This window comes from Hydra vulgaris, chromosome 10 (assembly GCF_038396675.1).
Source record: "Hydra vulgaris chromosome 10, alternate assembly HydraT2T_AEP".
Classification (NCBI taxonomy): domain Eukaryota; kingdom Metazoa; phylum Cnidaria; class Hydrozoa; order Anthoathecata; family Hydridae; genus Hydra; species Hydra vulgaris.
The window spans coordinates 42,487,224-42,508,255 of record NC_088929.1 but is presented as its reverse complement, the minus strand read 5'-3'; the positions used below and the strand labels follow the sequence as shown (position 1 = coordinate 42,508,255).

General features: G+C 25.1%; 1 protein-coding gene across 2 annotated transcripts in view; it reads left to right on the top strand.

The window, feature by feature from the left end:
- Positions 1 to 15,034, top strand: part of LOC105846896 (vacuolar protein sorting-associated protein 37) — a 43,895-nt gene extending 28,861 nt beyond the window's left edge. For both annotated transcript variants that reach the window (XM_065808069.1, XM_065808068.1), the window contains exons 4-5: positions 9,724 to 9,797; positions 13,897 to 15,034. In XM_065808069.1, the coding sequence (XP_065664141.1) occupies positions 9,724 to 9,797; positions 13,897 to 14,094 (272 nt within the window). In that variant the 3' untranslated portion in view covers positions 14,095 to 15,034. The remainder of the gene's footprint in view (positions 1 to 9,723; positions 9,798 to 13,896) is intronic.
- Positions 15,035 to 21,032: the final 5,998 nt, after the last annotated feature.

The following is a 21,032-nucleotide window of genomic DNA, read 5'->3' as shown; positions in this document are numbered from 1 at the left end:
CAGATAAAAAATTTGTAATTACAGTAGCCCCTCAAAAGGACATTTGTTCTCAAGGCAATACATAACCTTTAAAAGCAGTAATCATCATTACTTTAAATATAATTATACCTGAAAATCAAATAGGTTTTTTTTGATAACCCCTATAGTATAAACTTTTGCCTATATGAATATAAACACAAATAAAAAATAAAGAAGCTCCGTTAGCATGAATTGCTTTTAATAAAAACCCATAATTTACATCTCTGCATATATGAATTATTGATTTAAAAGCTAAAATTATCCACAATAATGCATAGCTAAAAAAATTCCAGTAATTAATTGAATTGCAAAACACAATCCTAATAAGGATCCAAAATTTCATAAATAATTTATATTTGATGGAGAAGGAAGATCGATTAAAGTAGAATTAATATGTTTTATAAGATAATTGTTTTTTCTAATTCTCATTATATAGAAATGTTAGTATAAGAACTAAATATTATGGAATCAATAAGTATGTTCGGATAAATCCCTAACACAATAATAAACACTATTAATGGTAATAAACTTTGAAATTCAAAACCTATTATATCTCTTGAAAATTTTAGATAAGGCGAACTAGAATCAAAAAACATTCTATTGTAAACCCATGAAGAATAAATTAGATTTATGAAAACCCCTAATAAAATTAATAAGATTATAAACAAAGAAAATTTAAAAGCTGAAATTGTTAAAAATAATTCAGCTATAAAATTTAATGTTAAAGGAAATGAAACATTAGCTAAAATCAAAGAAAATGTAATTATACTTAAAATCATAGTTATAGTTAAACCTCTGAAGTATTTTATAATTCTAGAATGAAATCTAAAATACACAATTGAAGTAATAATGAGTAAACCTGAATTGGATAAACCATGAGCAATCATCATTAACATTGACCCAACTAATCCTTCAATAGAATGTGAAAAAATACCTATAGTCACTAAACCCATACGAGAAACTGAAGAATAAGCAATTAAACGTTTTATGTCTATTTGATGACATGTAGTTAAAGCACCATAAACTATGGCTACGATACTCATTATGATAATCAATGGATAATAAAATTGAGAAGCCAATGGAAAAATTGGATAACAAAACCTAATTAAACCATAACCTTCTAATTTTAAAAGTATTCCTGCCAATAGAATTGAACCTGCTATTGGTGCTTCTACATGAGCTTGAGGAAGTCAAATATGAAATGGTACCATTGGTATTTTTACAACTAAACCTACAAAAAACCCTATAAATAATCAAAATTGAATATTATATGGAATTTTTATAATTAATAAACTTTCATAGTTAGTAGTTCCTTTAAGTGAGTATATTTTAAATATACTTATTAGCATTAATAAAGATCCTATCAAAGTATAAAAAAAGAAATAAAAAGCAGCTTTAATTTTTTCTTCTCAATAAACTCATATACCAATCATAATAAATACAGGTATTAATATACTTTCAAACAAAATATAGAACCATAAAATATCCAAAACAGTAAATACTGTAATTTATAAAATAACTGATATAAATAGCAATATATTAAATTCTTTTTTAAAATATTTTATAGATTTTAAGCTTATACATATAGGAATTAATAAAATACCTAAGCCTATAAAAAATATAGATAAACCATCAACAGAAAGAATAAAATTATTTCAATTAATAAATATCGAATTAATTAATCAATTGAAATTTAAATTAAATTGAAAATTTAAAATTTTATGATTCAAAATAAAAAATAACATAAAATAAAATAATAATATTAAAGATCAAAACAAAGAAATATTAAAAATATATTTATTATTTCTTTGAACTAACAAGATATTTATAATGCTTAAAAATGGAATTAATAAAAGAAAGGTTAAATACATCATTTATTAGATAAACCTCAAAAAGCCCATAATAAAGAATTATAATAATATAAATTATAAATAATAATAAATGATAATAAATGATAGACTTAAAGGTAGATAAGATTTTCATAATAAACCCATTAATTGATCATATCTTAATCTAGGAAAAGAAGTTCTAACTCAAATAAACAAAAAAACAAATACAATCATCTTTAAAAGTAAATAAAATTATTAATAAAGAAATAATTATTTCAATTTCCTAAAAATAAAATTACAAAAAAAGCACTGGTAAATATTATATGAGACTATTCTGCCAAAAAGAACAAAGCAAAAGACATTGAAGAATATTCTACATTATAACCAGAAACTAATTCTGATTCACCCTCAGTTAAATCAAAAGGAGCTCTGTTAGTTTCTGCTAATGAACATATAAAAAACATTATAGCTATGGGTCATAAAGGAAAAATATAAGAAATGCTTTGACTTTGTGGGTTTATTAAAGAATAGATATTTAAAGTTCCAGCACATAGAATACAAGAGAAAACAACTACATACTTCATAACTTATCATTTGAGCAGCAGCCCTTAATGAACCCAAAAAGACGTATTTAGAATTACTTGATCATCCAGATAAAAGTATAGAATATATGTTTATTGAAGAAATAGCAAAAATAAACATCACTCCCAAATTAAAATCAAAGATTAAATTATTTATCCCCAATGGAATTATTACTCAAATAAGCAAAGATAGAGTTAAAGCTAAAATAGGAGAAAATAAATAAAGAAATATATTAACATGATTAGGAAAAATTAACTCCTTTGAAAATAACTTTACACCATCAGCTAAGGGTTGTAATAACCCATATATTCCTACAAACCTTTTCTATTCTGACTATAACCTAGAATTTTTCTTTCTGCTAAGGTCAAATAGGCTACAGAAATTAAAACTGGAACAATAATTATCAAAAACTTTATAATTTCTAATATAACTAAATATATGTCTTTCATTATCCTTTTAATAAATTTAATAATTTTAAAAAAATAGATCCTTTTATTTTATAAAAAGCTACTATTATTGATAATCCAATAGCTGACTCAATAGCAGCAATAGTTATTATGTATATTGCTATTATTTGTCCTTCTAGAGAAAAATTAGTTAATGAACTTAATATAAAATTCATTGAAATAGATAATAATAAAATTTCTATACTAAAATCAATATTATATTGCTTCTATTAATAATTATTCCAATAATACTAATACAAAACATAATTATCACTCGTAAATTAATCCTATGACTAATATAATTATAAATAAATAAATAACAAATTGTGAATAATAATCTATTAAATTTGAATTTACAGATCATTAAAATAAATAAATTATCTCTAAGTCGAATACTAAAAACAAAATAGCAATTAAAAAAAATCTTATAGAAAATGGTTGACCAGTTGAATGAAAAGGATTAAATCCACATTCATAAATAGAAACTTTTTCTTTATCTGGCAATTTAAAAGAAAGAAAAATTGAAAAAAACAAAATAACAAAACTAAGTAAAAAACTAATAATTAAATAAATAAATTTAATTTCATGAATTGTTTCTTAAGTGTTGTATAAATATTTTTTGCTTCTTTAAATTAAAATTATGAGTAATCGTTAAAACAATTAATCCTATTATCCCTATTGACAGAATAATGCTTATTAACATAAAATTTATATAATATTTAGAGTAAAAGAATAGAACTAAATTATTAAAATTATGATAATTTATTAGATTAAAATTTAAAAAATTATCATTTAAATAATAAGGTAAGAATACATTTTTGTTAATAACTTTTATCATTAATGAAGTTAAAACAATTAAAATTATAGGAATTATATTATTAATATTAGAATTTTTTTTTATTTGAATAATAATTATTACAAATAAAAACAAAATCACTATAGCTCCTACATATATTATTATTAATAATAATGATAGAATTTCTAAATTTAAATTAATAAATAAAGCAAAAGAAAAAAAAAATACAGCTACTAGTCGAAAAACAGAATGAATAGGGTTTAAAGAATTAATACACATTAAACATCCTAAAATTATTAAAACAGAAAAAAAAAAAGAAAAGTTCATTCATGATTGGATTATAAATCACAGGAAAAAGTTCCCTTTCCCCCACTATGTTACGACTTACTCTATCTTTTATGATCAAGGCGACAGGCTATTTGTATTAATATTTGCACTTATTCATTAAAACCTTATATTTTTAATTACTATTAAATTCTCTTTGAAATCACTTTACATTGATTATCCAAATATAAATTTATATTATAATATTTATTGTAGTACATAATATCCCTTTTTATAGAGGTCATAATATTTGACTTTATTCTTTAAAGAATTATGCTTTAACTATTAGTTAAAGCTGAAGACAACCATGCAACACTTGTATTTTCAAAAAAAGGTAAGGTATTTCGCGGATTATCGAATTAAATTACATACTCCTCTAATTAGAAAAATAAACAACCAAAATATTTGATTTTCACCTGTTTAGGTATACTGTTCAGATTAATTATTAACAAAAAGATTACCAGGGTATCTAATCCTGTTTAATTATCATTTATTCAAGTTTCTAGTTCTTTCATAAAATTTTTGAAATTTTTAATTATTGTATATTTTACCAAATCAATAATCTTAATTTTACAATTTTTATTCTATACACATTTAACCTATTTTTATATGAAAATTTATTTCTTAAGTATCACCGCGTCTGCTGGCACTTAATTAGACAAAATTTACGATTACTTTATATCTAAATTACTTTAATTGTATAAATTTCTTTACTGCTGTTAATTTTTCTTTGTCTCAGTAAAAACATGGCTTAAGCTATGCGTCTTAAGATAAAAAAGTATTAAATTTTTTAACCTGATACAAAACAGGAATTACCCTATTTTACTCATTTATTTGCTTCCACTAACATGTATAAAGATTCTCATACTTTTATTTCTCCATAATCAAAAGAAACTGCTTTAATTTAAAAATAAAGAGAAAGGAATCGAACCCTTATATTCTGGTCATGAGCCAAATAACTTTCCATTAGTTCACTCTTCTTCTTTTAAAAGATCAAATAATACAAATTCTTAAAATTTTTCCTACATAAATACTTTTAACGAACTACCTTTTATAAATCACTCAACTCATTAAAAACAGGGAATTTAAAAAATTCTTCGGTTTTCTTCTCCCCAAGGGTTTTATTAAAAATATATTTATTAAAACTATATTCATTATAAAATTTTTATAAAAACAAATTTCCAACCCATACTCTAAAGTATTGCACATGAAAGCTTTTGCAGCAACCAATAAAATATAAAACTCCTACCTTTTGTCAGCAGTTTTACATATTTATTAAAAATATATTTATTAAAACTATATTCATTATAAAATTTTTATAAGAACAAATTTCCAACCCATACTCTAAAGTATTGCACATGAAAGCTTTTGCAGCAACCAATAAAATATAAAACTCCTACCTTTTGTCAGCAGTTTTACATATTTATTAAAAATATATTTATTAAAACTATATTCATTATAAAATTTTTATAAAAACAAATTTCCAACCCATACTCTAAAGTATTGCACATGAAAGCTTTTGCAGCAACCAATAAAATATAAAACTCCTACCTTTTGTCAGCAGTTTTACATATTTATTAAAATTATATTTATTAAAACTATATTCATTATAAAATTTTTATAAAAACAAATTTCCAACCCATACTCTAAAGTATTGCACATGAAAGCTTTTGCAGCAACCAATAAAATATAAAACTCCTACCTTTTGTCAGCAGTTTTACATATTTATTAAAATTATATTTATTAAAACTATATTCATTATAAAATTTTTATAAAAACAAATTTCCAACCCATACTCTAAAGTATTGCACATGGAAGCTTTTGCAGCAACCAATAAAATATAAAACTCCTACCTTTTGTCAGCAGTTTTACATATTTATTAAAATTATATTTATTAAAAACTTGTACAAGATAGGCAGTAAAATATTACCTCATGTTGTTTAAACTTTCTTATTGTTAGAACCTTTATGTTGTTAGAACTTTTCAATAGCAACTTTCTATTGTTACTGCTGTTGATATTTGCTGAACAATTCCAGGTGAATTTTAATTGCTGTCACCACTATTACAGTCTTCACTGCTTGGTGCTGAATCATCAGTTTTTGATGTAGAAAGTTAATGAGTATCAAAATGGTTTTATTTCTTAACTAAAAGATTATTAATAATTTTATATATAGTAAAGATATACATTTCTTATATAAAAGCCACTTAACACAAGCAGCACAAACAATTTTGAAATTATAAAAAAATTTATCAAGACAATAGCCAGGGTGGCCATTATTTTAATGTTCTAACCTAAAAAGGACTTTTAAGGCAAAAGTTTCAAATCTTTGTGGACCATGAGTATTGACTTACAATCATCCAATTATGCTAAAGATTTGCATAGATCATTATATTCATGCTTGTATATATATATATATATATATATATATATATATATATATATATATATATATATATATATATATATATATATATATATATATATATATATATATATACATATATGTATATATATATATATATATATATATATATATATATATATATATATATATTCATGTATATTTTATATACAGTATGCAAAAAAAATAATCGTACACTTAAAAAAATTGCATCAAAAAAATGAGTTGTTCGTAAAATATTTAATAAATTTTTTTAGAGATCAAGTATTGTATTAAAAATTTATTTCTGTATTAGTGAATTAATTGCTTTTCAAACCTATTGAGTTTTATACAATTGATCTAATGATGCATAACATTGACTGCAAGAAAATTAATCGTACAGTTCAAAAGTATCGAATTGTTCAAATTTCATGGAAATCAGTATCGAGTAGGGCCTCCTTTAGTCTTGATGGCCTCATCTAGATGATTTGGCATTGAGTTGATCAATTTTTTGGGTCTTTTCTGTTGTTATATTATCTCTAAAATGTCTAAAGGAGGTCAATTGTTAAACTTTTTTTCTAGAAAATATCAAATAATGATTTTGACATAAATTAAAACAAACCGTGCTAGTGCACAAAGTAGCATGTTAATTTCACTGTTATTTTCTATTTCATAAAAATTATTTGAAAAAATCTTTTGCATTATTTGCCAAGTATAATTTATGTTTTGATGGAATATGCAATGAATCATTCAATGATTTGAGTAGATTCATTAAATTCTTATTTGTACGTTCAGTATTTCTTCTTTTTTAGTTTTTCATTTTTTACTGTCAGAAATACGAAGTTTATAAATCATAGGCTTAATTGTTGCATCAGCTGATGATAAAGTAACATTAGCTGATGAAATCTTGTAGCATCTTGTCTATTAAGAGATTCTATAGCTAATTTTAACTGTTTGAGAGCAAACCATGTAAACCAAACCATGTAAAATGTTTAAATTTATTTTTGCCATCATATTTACATCATATGTTTAATTTACATTTTTGCCAGCATATCCATTTTATTTAATTCAAGAAGAGATTCATATAGTAATATATTCTCAAACATTTATGAAACACTTCCATATCAATTCCATCTAGTTTTTATGTCTAGTTTGAACTCTATAGAATGTCCATCTCCTTGTCTTGTAAAATATGAATTCTAATTGTTGATTTTCTACAAAAAAAAACAGACAATTTTGCGCATGTTTTCTTGAATACTTAGAATATTTTCAAATTCAACTTTTGACGGACCAACATCATTAGCTTTATCTTCATCTTCAAAACAATCTTCACTATCACTATCGACATTTTCAAATTCAATATTGCATTATTATCACTGTATAAATCATTTTATATATGTTCCAGTTCAAATAATTTTTTTTATAAAGTGTCTTGCAAACAACTTAATGTATAACACAGTTGAAGTGTAACTGTAATTTGCTGGGCTCTACCATACTTAATCCTTATAGGAGCACCATCACAAGTCAGATGCAAAACAAGATCTACAAATTTTCACTAGTCCAAGATTGTATGGTTTTTTTTTTTAGCATCATGTAAATTGATATAAACATAGCATTTCTTCCATATTCTTATTGAACACTTGTCTAGTGTAATACTGAATTTTCTATTTCTTTTCAGCACTTCCACTCTTCAATTAATATTTTACTTAGTTGAGCCTTTTTTTCTTCATAACTTTTATGAATAAGTTTCATGACATTGGAATAATTTTTTGGCAGCTGTTTATATTTGGCTATTGACTATTGTTATATTTGGCTATTGACTATTATTATATTTGGCTATTGACTATTATTATATTTGGCTATTGACTTTTGTATAAAATTAGATCTTGTAATTACTTGTAATTATCTTGTAATTACTCTTATTGAAATTCCATTCACAAAAGCTAGTTTCGTCACAATTTCTTGTTACACAATGTTTGGTTACATTGTGTCATGAAACCAAACATTGTTTTTTATTTTTTCATAACTGGATCACCATTATCACCATCTTCATGGCTTGACATACTTAGCATAGTTCTATGAACCTTTTTTATGTTGTTTTTCATTTCTCCAGTAGAGCCATTCCTGTTCAAAATCTTTGTTTTGCATATTTTACATTCTGTTTTTCTATTAGAAATTTCCATTAGAAATATTCTCATATTTTTGATGTTTTTCCAGAACTCATCTAAATGGGTTAAAATAAGAGACTTTAATTTTGAAATGATAAGTTAAAACTAACTAAAAGAATTATTTACCTTTATCTTTTGTCAATACAATTAAATTTTTAAGATTTATTTATGCCAACTATTGAACATGATTCACTTCAACAAACAATTCACTTCAAAAAATTGTTGACAAAATAAGACGAAAAACTTGAACAAGCAATGCTCTTGAATAATATTTCATTGGCAACCAATTTTTAAAAAAGGTTTTACTAAAAATTGTAATTTACAAATGTTGTTTATTAGAAAATCATTATGATTAATTACGCATGAAATTCTTATAACAAATGACTAACATCGCAATATATTTGCGTGTAAGTAGTTGCACATATATACTATATAATATAGGTATTGAAGCATATAAAATTATATATAGATATGCTTGTATAATATATATATAATATAGAGGCATAATTATAAATATTTAGGGAATATAGTTTGAATTAAGTTTCAATTTTGAGTGCTCAAGAGATTTTAAATTTTGAAAATTTTTTTATTGGGTATCGGATACACTTAACGAATATTGGAATGTGTTTAATGGATATTGAATTTTAATGCACGAGAAGAAAACTGTGGATTTTCCTATTCAGTTTTTCCGTTTCAGAAACCCTTTCCATCTAATAGTTTGCAGAGCAGTTTGAATAGTTTCTGCATTATATATATTTTTTTTAATTAAGAACTTTCTTTTAATTAATGTCTTTCATTACCTTATTTATTAATGTCTTTTATTACCTTATTTATGTCATTCAAACTGTGCAAAGTTCACACCACATTGCAATGTCTCCAAGTTTTATCACATAACAAATGTGGTAAACACCTTTGCAAATTTGTAAAACCTGCTTTTCAAACCCTGGTACTTCAGGTTTAACTTCTGTTTAACTTCTGTTTAACTTCTGATTTAACAGAAACAGAGACATCTGTTGCTACAACAACCGTTACTTTTTTTATAAATCAACTATAATTGCAAAAAAAGATTTAAAAAATGCAGTTAAATCTTTACTTTAGATTTTTTAACAAGAAATATTTTTTTTCAAAATATAGTTGGATTAGTTTAGTATGACTTTTAAATACTTGAATTTTTTTTAGCTTCTAAATTATCTCTTGATAGCACTCTTTCAATATTGCATGCAGCTACAGCTGAGAAAGAATCTGAATCTGAGGTAAATTTTACAACGTATTACAGAAAATAAAATTTAATTTAAGACTAAACATAAATTTTTGTTAATAATCAAAAAAAAAACTTTAAGTATTGTTAAAAGTTTTTAATTATTTATTTCCTAATTACTGACATTAATAGTATGTATATTATATATTATTCTATATGTAATATATGTATATTATATATTATTCTATATATTTTTTTAAAAATATTAGTGGTATATTATATATTACACTATTTATTTATAAGCAATAATATATAAAATACTAGTAATGTTTTTAAACAATATTGCTAGCTTGTAACACAGCAATATTTTTTAAAAACGTTATCTGTTTGTTCATTAACTGTTTCATTTTTAAAAATTTTTTCTTTGATTGTATATATATATATATATATATATATATATATATATATATATATATATATATATATATATATATATATATATATATATATATATATATATATATATGTATGTATAAATAGATAGGAAGTAAAAAAAATAAGCCCTGTGTGTATATATAAACACACAGACCCCTTTGACTGTTCCTAAAATATGTCTGAGAGGGCAACAACTATCTGAACATGTGGAAAATTTTTTTCATGGGGACAAGCAATAGTATTTGATATTGGTGCAGGTCAGCATTGCTGGTTATACATTAAATGTTTAAGAATATATAAGTCTGTTGGAACCTGTACTTCTAAATAGAAAGATTTAGACATTTTTAAATAAATATTTTAGCAACCAATGTTTTTTAATAATTCCAGTATTAATAAAAATGTTTTTACCTGATATAGCTGGTTTTGCCTTTTATAATAAAAAGTTTCTTTTTCATTGAACTAAATTGTGCTTCACTCATTTTTAATGTTTATTGTATCATATTAAAAATATGTTTATTGTATCATATTAAAAATATGTTTATTGTATCATATTAAAAATATGTTTATTGTATCATTAAAAATATGTTTATTGTACCATATTAAAAATATGTTTATTGTATCATATTAAAAATATGTTTATTGTATCATATTAAAAATATGTTTATTGTATCATATTAAAAATATGTTTGTTGTATCATATTAAAAATATGTTTGTTGTATCATATTAAAAATATGTTTGTTGTATCATATTAAAAATATGTTTATTGTATCATATTAAAAATATGTTTATTTTATCATATTAAAAATATGTTTGTTGTATCATATTAAAAATATGTTTATTTTATCATATTAAAAATATGTTTGTTGTATCATATTAAAAATATGTTTGTTGTATCATATTAAAAATATGTTTGTTGTATCATATTAAAAATATGTTTGTTATATCATATTAAAAATATGTTTGTTGTATCATATTAAAAATATGTTTATTGTATCATATTAAAAATATGTTTATTGTATCATATTAAAAATATGTTTATTGTATCATATTAAAAATATGTTTATTGTATCATATTAAAAATATGTTTATTTTATCATATTAAAAATATGTTTGTTGTATCATATTAAAAATATGTTTATTGTATCATATTAAAAATATGATTATTGTATCATATTAAAAATATGTTTATTGTATCATATTAAAAATATGTTTATTGTATCATATTAAAAATATGTTTATTTTATCATATTAAAAATATGTTTGTTGTATCATATTAAAAATATGTTTATTTTATCATATTAAAAATATGTTTGTTGTATCATATTAAAAATATGTTTGTTGTATCATATTAAAAATATGTTTGTTGTATCATATTAAAAATATGTTTGTTGTATCATATTAAAAATATGTTTGTTGTATCATATTAAAAATATGTTTATTGTATCATATTAAAAATATGTTTGTTGTATCATATTAAAAATATGTTTGTTGTATCATATTAAAAATATGTTTGTTGTATCATATTAAAAATATGTTTGTTGTATCATATTAAAAATATGTTTGTTGTATCATATTAAAAATATGTTTGTTGTATCATATTAAAAATATGTTTATTGTATCATATTAAAAATATGTTTATTGTATCATATTAAAAATATGTTTATTGTATCATATTAAAAATGAGTGAAGCACAACTTAGGTCAATATTTGTAATATATATGTAGTCAAAAATGATAAACTCTCAGAAGTCGCACTAAAATATAAATATATAACAATAGGAATAACAGAAAAATTTTTAAAAAATTACAATTTTTCAAGATTTTCAGTACCACAAAACATAGATTTTTATGTATATGTATATAGGTAAACCGTAACTTTCGGAAGCATATGTATTTTATGCTTCCAAAAGTTACAATTTTTCTCATTGTCGCATGAAAAAAAAGTAAAATGTTATTTTAACCATGAATTTATTAGCATAATCTGAATTAATTTAGCGTGAAAATGGAGCTAACATTTTCAAATTGTTGGTCAGATTTTATTCTTTATAAAATATATATATTTAAAGAAAATAATGAAAGAACTTTTGCAATTTTCATGTAATGTAAGTTAACAAAAACATGATAAAGTTTTATTTTTTCTAAAATTTAGTTAAAAAACTTAAGTTTTTTAATATATAATGTATGCGAAAGAGTATTAAATGTTACATTTTTACATTTAAAGTTTTGAATCACGTTGTTAAGTTAAACCACATTTTTATTTTAAATTTGTGTAACATATTTTAAAACTACATTCATTTACTAAATTTTTAGTTGCTTACAAAATAAGTTACGTCATAACGTAATTTTTATTTAGTTAATATTTTTGTTTTAGTACCACAAATCGTTTGTAAATGCAATTAAAGGAGGTCATCCATAAAGTATGTCACCCTATATTTGTCACTTTTTAACCCCTTACCTCCTGTCACAAATGATCACATAAACCTCCTCCTGAGATCCTCTCATATGCCTCTTCCTTCTAAACTGTGCAGTTTTTATGTTAAAAAAATATTTTAAGCAGTTTTTATGTTAAAAAAGAATTTCAAAAGTTTTAAATGTAAATACTTTTGCAGCATTTTAAAAATCCAACCAAATCCAAAATGAAAATAAGGCAATACACATGAACATAAGAAGTGTAAGTAAAAAATTTCGACAAACTAAAGATTTTCTTATTTAAATGACTTTATAAGTATTAATAAAGTTGTCATACAAATAAAGTTGTCATACAAAAGTAATTTTTTATAGTTGCTCTTGGTCTTGCAGAAAAAACTGTTATCAATTCGATAACTTTCATAAATGTTATGAAAAATCATTAAGGAAGAGTCCCAATAGTTTTTTAAAATTATTTTTATTAATTTCTTTTAATGAATGAGTTCAATACTTTTGTATTTCTTATATATATATATATATTTGTTATATCACCCACTCTATATAATACAAGGTAAGTTAATGTAAAATAACATTTTTAAAAGGAAATAAGTTTAACTTGGAAAATTAACTACTTTTGTTATGTAACTCTAAAAAATCTAACTCCTAATAATAGATATAAAAAATCCACGAAAATAATCGCTTGGTAATGTAAGTAAGATAACGTAAGTTAAATATATAGTATAAAAAAAATATGTTTATTTTCCTTAGCCAGTCACCTCTGATAAATTTTCATATAGTTTTTAAACTGATATAGAATTCTCGACATCTTGTGAAAGTTTCCAATACAAACCACTTTACTGATTCGCAGAAATCTGACCTAAAAGTTAAAACAATTTTTTAAGCTTGTTTTCTGTGTAACGTAAGTTAAGTGGCATTTTCAGTAATATGTTCGCCCTCTTTTGGCCAGATTTAGAACTTTTTAGCTAAATTTATTCTTTAGGCTAACAGCTTTCATACAAAATAGCTTAAAAGTTTAATTTACAGTTTTAATAGGCTAATATTTGATAAAATTGTTGTGCGTGTAACGTAAGTTAAAATGGAATTGCTTATATATATATATGTATATATATATATATATATATATATATATATATATATATATATATATATATATATATATATATATATATATATATATATATATATATATATATATATGTAAATATATATATATATATATATATATATATAAATTCATTTATAATAGATGTTATTGGTGAGATTTGCTTGCATAAAGTCTTTATTACTTTTAGGAAACATCTTCAGCATTGCTAAATGAGACTATAAATGTTGATGAATTTATCGAACAGTTTATTCCACAACGTAAACATTATCATTTGCGAAAAATTAAAGCTGAAAAACTTTCACAAGTTCTTCAAAAAGGATCAAACAGATCATTTCCTATGCCCCCACCTCGTCTATTAGTAAATAATGGTTATGGAGGTTATTAAACATTTTTTTAATTGTGATTGCATTTTATATTTTTGCTGCAAACTTGGTAGCAACCTTAAATATAACCAAAACCGTTTGCAAATAGAAGTTGTGGTGTTTTAAAAATTATTTTATTGGAATTTTATATGCATAATATGTTATTTCATAAGTTTATGCTTATTTATTTTATTAAATAAACATAAATTTTATAAGAATTTATTATGTGACTTATTAGAATGTTTTTTTTTTAATACAACTTATTTTATTTTATGTTTACCGCTTAAATCACAAAAGTGTGTTTTAATTGCTTATAAAATAAAAATAAAAATGATATAAAAATTAAAAAATAACACTTTCTCATAATTAAATTTGTTATTTCGTTTTTTTCTTTTTTGTTTTTAGTTAAGTTATTATTTAAATAAATTTGAATTTCAAGTAATAAAAAAATTATGTTAATTGTATGTAGATTTTATACCATATTTATACTAATTCTTTTCTTTTGGATGTATATAAGAATTTTGTTTTTTTTATAAAAAGAAACTTTGAATAAAAATAAATACAATCTTGTTAATAAATCTTCAACAAGTTTGTCCATTTTCATATTTTTTTTTGTTAAAAATTTTAACAATGGACATTTTATGTTGTTTTGTTTGTATTTTGTTAGTGAGCATCCAATTAGATATTGTTTGTTCTGAATGAGCCATTTATTTTTGTAATTTTGTTTTGTTATAACAATTTTTTAGTGTTTATATTATATTTTTTTGCTCAATAAATTTACTTTATTTTTGCATATTTTTAAATATTCAAAACTTAATTTTGTTTAAATTTAAATATTCAAAACTTACTCAATTTTGCATATTTTTAAATACTCAAAATACATTAAAATATTTAATATTGTTTTATATTTTTATATAAGTTTTTATTTCCTCTTGATTGTTAAACTAAATTAATTGCTGTTGCCATACTTGTTTTGAATGTTTTTTGTCATTTTAACATCATTATTGTCATTGTTGCCATTATCAACATAATTATCATAATCAACTATCATCAAACTCAGGTTCAAGGTTTGGGTTTCTAAAAAAAGAACTTGGAATAAAGTTTGGCTTTCAGAAGTTATACAGAGTATATAAGTACTGTGTTTAGCTTTGTATGCATTAGTAGATCTCTACAGTACATACGTACATACATTTTTTTTTTTTTTTTTTTTAAACGACTTCGCTTCCAACAAGGTGTCAAGCAGCCACTAATTAAATTTGGAAGTTACTGAAAAAGAAAAGATGAAGATTGTAGAGCAAGATAACGATTGACGGACGACTTAAAGGATTGCAAGTTATATGAATCAGGAAAGCATGATCAAGGAAGCGAATTCCAAAGAGCTGATGTTCGAGGAAAAAAACTAGACGAATAAGCGTTTTTGTATCACTTAGAAACAGTCACAGAAAAAGGATGACACTTAATTTAATTACGAATAACACGAGAATGAATTTTAGTTGATGGCACAAGAGACGCTAGCTCTTTAGAGCAGTGCCCATTATAGTATTTGTAGAAAAGAGAAAGAGAAGAAACATTAAGGCGATGTGATAATGGTTGGAGGTTGGCTGCAAGAGCAGGTCCAACTATGTTTACAATGCGTTTTTGCACCTTGTCTAAAAGAGAAAGGGCATCATTAGAAGATCCGCCCCAGATATGGCAACAGTATTCCATACAAGGCCGGATTTGAGATTTATAGAGATAGAGAATAGAATCCGAAGAAAAAAAGTGTCGAGCTTGATAAAGAGATGCAAACTTAGCAGATGCTAATTTTGCAACTGATTTGGTATATGGTTTTCAAGAAAGGTTGGAATAAAGAGTTAATCCTAAAAGATGAAGAGTAGATGACTCATCGAGTACGTCACCGTTCAAAAATATAGGAAAATCTAAACTATTACGATAAGATTGGCTGAAAAAAGTTGAGTCTTATCAGTATTGAAGTTCACCAGTCACTGTGAGCCCCATGCTGTAGCAGAAGTAAGATCCTTTTCAAGCTCAAATGCCCCCTCCAAGCAATCAGAGAGTGTTGGTTTCTTATCACGATAAGAATAAATGGTAGTATCACCAGCAAACAATGCCACCTTAGATGTGAGAATATCTGGAAGATCGTTAATGTAAATTAAAAAGAGTATAGGGCCAAGGCTTGAACCTTGAGGAACCCCTGAAGCTACCGAATAAGAAGAAGAGTGCTGTCCATCAAGGACAACTTTTATACTACGAATGGAAAGGAAGGATTCAAAAATCTTAAAGACCATCAATATGGATTTCGAGAAGATCGAAATCCATATTGATGGTCAGAAAGTAAGTTATTAGATTCAAGATAAGAAATTAAGTGTTTGTTAATTAAAGGTTCAAAAATCTTGCTTATGATAAGAAGAATACTAATGGGACGGTAGTTAGACGAATTAGATCGCTCTCCAGAATTTTTGAAAATAGGGATAACAGATGCCGCTTTCCAGCAGGCTGGAAAACAAGATTCTGATAAGCACTTGTTGAAATGTTTTGAGAGTATAGACGACAGCTCCGGAGAACACTTCTACAAGACTACAACAGGTATGTTGTCCGGGCCACAAGCTATAGAAGACTCTGGGCAGGAAATCACTTTAGATACAGAAGCTGGAGTGATATGAATGTCAAGCAATGGATCAACCTGTTTGTTGGCAATATCAGGTAGAACGCAACTAGTGGAATCAAGAGATGATATAGATGAAAGGTTTTTAGCAAACAATTCAGCTTCGTCTTTAGGTGAGGTGACAAAGTCTGAACCATACAAGAGAAGTGGAACTAAAGATTCGGCCTTATTATTAATACTATTAAAGATTCTCCAGAAGGCACGAGAGCCTAATTTTTGAGATGAGATACGAGATTTCATGACCTGAGACCGCTATTCTCAGGTCATGAAATGACCTTCTCAGGGCTTTGGCGTTAGAAAAAACCTTTTCACAATAGTTTCTAGCAGTAATAAACAGACGTCTGTTTTCTGGAGAATTGTTTTGCTGATAAATATGGAAGTAACTGTTTCGATTGGCAATCGCAGCAGCACAGTGTGAGGAAAACCATGGAGGAGAGTGAGGCTTGACCTGGAATCGTCGAGAAGGAACAAAAGATTCCATGCCAGCCTAAATCCACGAAGTTATGTAAGATGTGCATTTGTCGACAGGAAGACAAAAGATTTCAACCCAAGGGCCATCACGAAGAAAATCACGGAAAGAGTCCCAGTCAGCTTTACTGTAGTTGTTAGAGGTACGATAATAGGAGGGTTCAGGTGATGAAGAAAAATGATATATTAGCTCAAGAGAGATCAAACTGCGATCAGAAGCACCTAAGGGTGAATGTGGAGAAACTGAGCACTGACATAAGTCGAGTAGAGAAGGTAAATGATTCGGGTTGTCTGGAAAGCGAGTTGGAAAGTTGACTATTTGATTTAGGGATTGAGAAAGGCAAAAGTTATGGGCTTTAATGCCTGCCGAATCACTGACACTAGAGCCAAGCCATTCAGAGTGGTGAGCATTAAAGTCACGAACAACAACTGTATTAGCTGATGGATAAAGAGAGAGGGCTTGGTCAATATGATCAGAAATAATATCAAAAAGAGTGCAGTCTTGAGATGAAGGAGAGCGATATAGAACAAATAGAAAGACAATAGAGTGAAGAGGTGCTAAACGAAAGCACATGAAAGAATAGTCTGTGGATTTAAACCTAGTTCCACGACAAATGGGTGAATTCTTACGAAATGTAACTGCCCAGGCCAAGCATGTGGCTATTGGAGTCATTACGAATAAAGGGAAGATAACCATCAACACTAAGATCGCAAGATGAGACAGCTGAACTCAAATTAGTCTCACAAAGAGCAAGTAGGTCTGGTAAACTCTACAAGAGATAAGACTCAACAGAAGAAAAGTTACTTCGAAGACCACGATACATACATACATACATACATACATACATACATACATACATACATACATACATACATACATACATACATACATACATACATACATACATACATACATACATACATACATACAAAGATACATTCATACATACATACATACATACATACAAAGATACACACATACATAAATACATATACAAAGATACATACATACATACACGAAGATACATACATACAAAGATACATACATACATACATACATACGAAGATACATTCATACATACAAAAATTCAAAAAAATTTTCAAAACTGTATCTGAGCCAAGTTAACTATGTTACGGAAATATTTCATTTGGAAAAATGGAATGCTTTACAGAAAAACCCATGTTTTTATCGGGTTTTGTCTCACATGCCCATAAATTTTTAAAAGAATGTCAAACATTTTGCAGCGCATCAACTTAAATTGAACTGGAAGTTAAATAAAATGGCAAATCGACTGTAGCAACTGTAGCAAAAGTCAATTTGTTACACTTTGAAACAACTCTATACATACCCCCGATAATTTTTTATATATTGAGCCTATTTACGTGCAATCTTTTTATTAACAAGGAGGTCTTACGTAGTGACTAAAAGTCATCAAGCGAGAACCTGTAGCAAAAAATTGTGTAGCAAAAACAGAAATTCTGTAAAATATCCACTCTCCGTTAATAAAACTTTTTTTAATAAAGTGGGTACCAAACATTAAATGAAAAAAGAGGCTTTATAATTATAAAGACTAAATTAAATAGCACGTTGATTTATTTATTTAGCCTATTATAAAAATGGTGAAATTTGTTTATGTTTATGAAAAATGGTGAAATGTATTTATTGCTGTTTTACGAGTTATTTATCATTGAAGAAGTCAAACGATTTAAAACGTTTTAAAAAATTTATAGATTTCCCAGAGATAAATAGAAGAAAATATGTTGAATAAAACGTTTACCTTATGCAAGTTTTTAAAACGTCTAGCAACGCTTTATTATTCGATCTGATTGACATCAAAACTTCAAAAAGGTTAAACTAAAATGCACAATTTTCCTCTCAGATAGATTTTTAGTTTACTCTAAAATTGCCAGGAACCTTCTACTACTTTTTTTTAATTTGGAAATTTCTACTAGGAAATTACTACTATTATTCTCTGTGACAAGGTGTATGTTACAAAAATGTTATTGTATTAGGAAGTTGCTGTTTTTGGAAAACCAATGATATAAATTCTCTTTCTAAAATTAGGAATTTATATGTTCACAGGTTTTCACAACATTTTCAAAAGAAATTTAGGACCATCAAACATGATTATATATATTATATATAAATGATTATAACATAGATATAAATCAATGTAAATATATATACTAAATAAACATCTTTCCATGTTATTGACGCATTTCTGATCAAGATGGAAAGACTAGTATTTAAAGAATCTGCACGAATATCATAAATCTTCCAAAGTTAAAGGCTCAGCTCTAATTAAAAATTACAATACAGTTTTATTAGACAATTCCCATAGGAATTTTTTAATAAAACTGTATCAAAGGAACTTTTTACTAATTTTTTTTTTAACTTTTACTAGGAACTATTGTTCCCTTTGACAAGGTGTATGTTAAAAAAATGAAATAGTATCAGGATGTTGCTGTTTTGGGAAAACCATTGATATAAATTCTCTTTCGAAAAGTGTTTTAGATGTTATGATAGCTTGTAATACAAGTTATATGTTTGATGGTCCTAAATTCTTTTTGAAAATGTTGTGAAAACCTGTGAACATATAAATTCCTAATTTTTATGTGATCAAATTCGTTTAACTTTAAAATCAGTAAGAAAGTCAAATAGAAAAGCAAAAGCAATTAAATGTGATGAAAATCTAACTTTAACATTTAATGAAAAACCTTGCTTAACTACAGATAGAACTCTTTTGTTGTTTGACTTTTGTCCACGTTATCAAAAACAAAATAATGGGCTCAAAAAGCAAAACCTTTTTTTTCTGATAATACTTTCAATGTTCTTCTTAATCAACCTAAAACTTCTACTATCTCTAGCGTTAACAAGACTGGTGATTTTATTAAACTTCCTTTCACATAATGGAAAACTTTTAATCTAAAAAGTGTGGGCATATATTTTAGGTTCAATAATGATCAAAAAGCTTCCTCAGAGATAAATGATAAGCAAAGAAAGTTTGTTTCGGATTTTGGCAATACAGCATTATGGATGAAAAAAAATCAGAAAATAGGCATAAAATATCATTACATGTCACAAGGCATTTTGAAAATTGTTTACGCGAAGAAATAATCTAGCTGATTAAAACGCTATTAAGAGAAACACTTTTGTTACAAATATGTTACGTTAGGAAAATTCGTTACAGAACTACTTGAAACAGAATTTAGAAATTTTAGAAAAGTATCGTTAGGCATATTTTTTAAGTGATCTTCGAAACTAAAGAAATCTCTTGTTTACATCAACATGTATTTTGAAATTATGATTTGCTTAACGAATATGAAATTTTGACCAGTATAATGTTTTATTTTTTTAAAATTTGGTCAATATCTAAAATCATTTGGAATAGGTGGTAATCATTTGGAATAGTAGGTAATCATTTGAAATAGGTAGATTAAAATATGCTCTTGACAATACTGTTCAACGGCTTTTCTTCAATTTGATTAAAGATAAAGTTTATTTGACTTCCATATCAATACTTTTATGCTTTAATGCATTACTTAATTGAAATTGAGTGTTATCGTCACAATATACTTTCCTATATTCATTTATAAAAAACCGCTGAAAACTTTCTACACCCAAATCAAACAAAGAACTATATTGTTTCAAACAAAGAACGACCATATTAAGTTTATCTTGTTGGGTTAACATTTATTCATTGACACTTTTGTTTTTACTATTTGCTGACATTTGTTGATCGTTGTTAATTGTAATATGCCTGGAGTTTGCTATGTTGGGATTTTAAAAACATTCCTTATTTACTTAATTTTGGTATCCATGGTAGA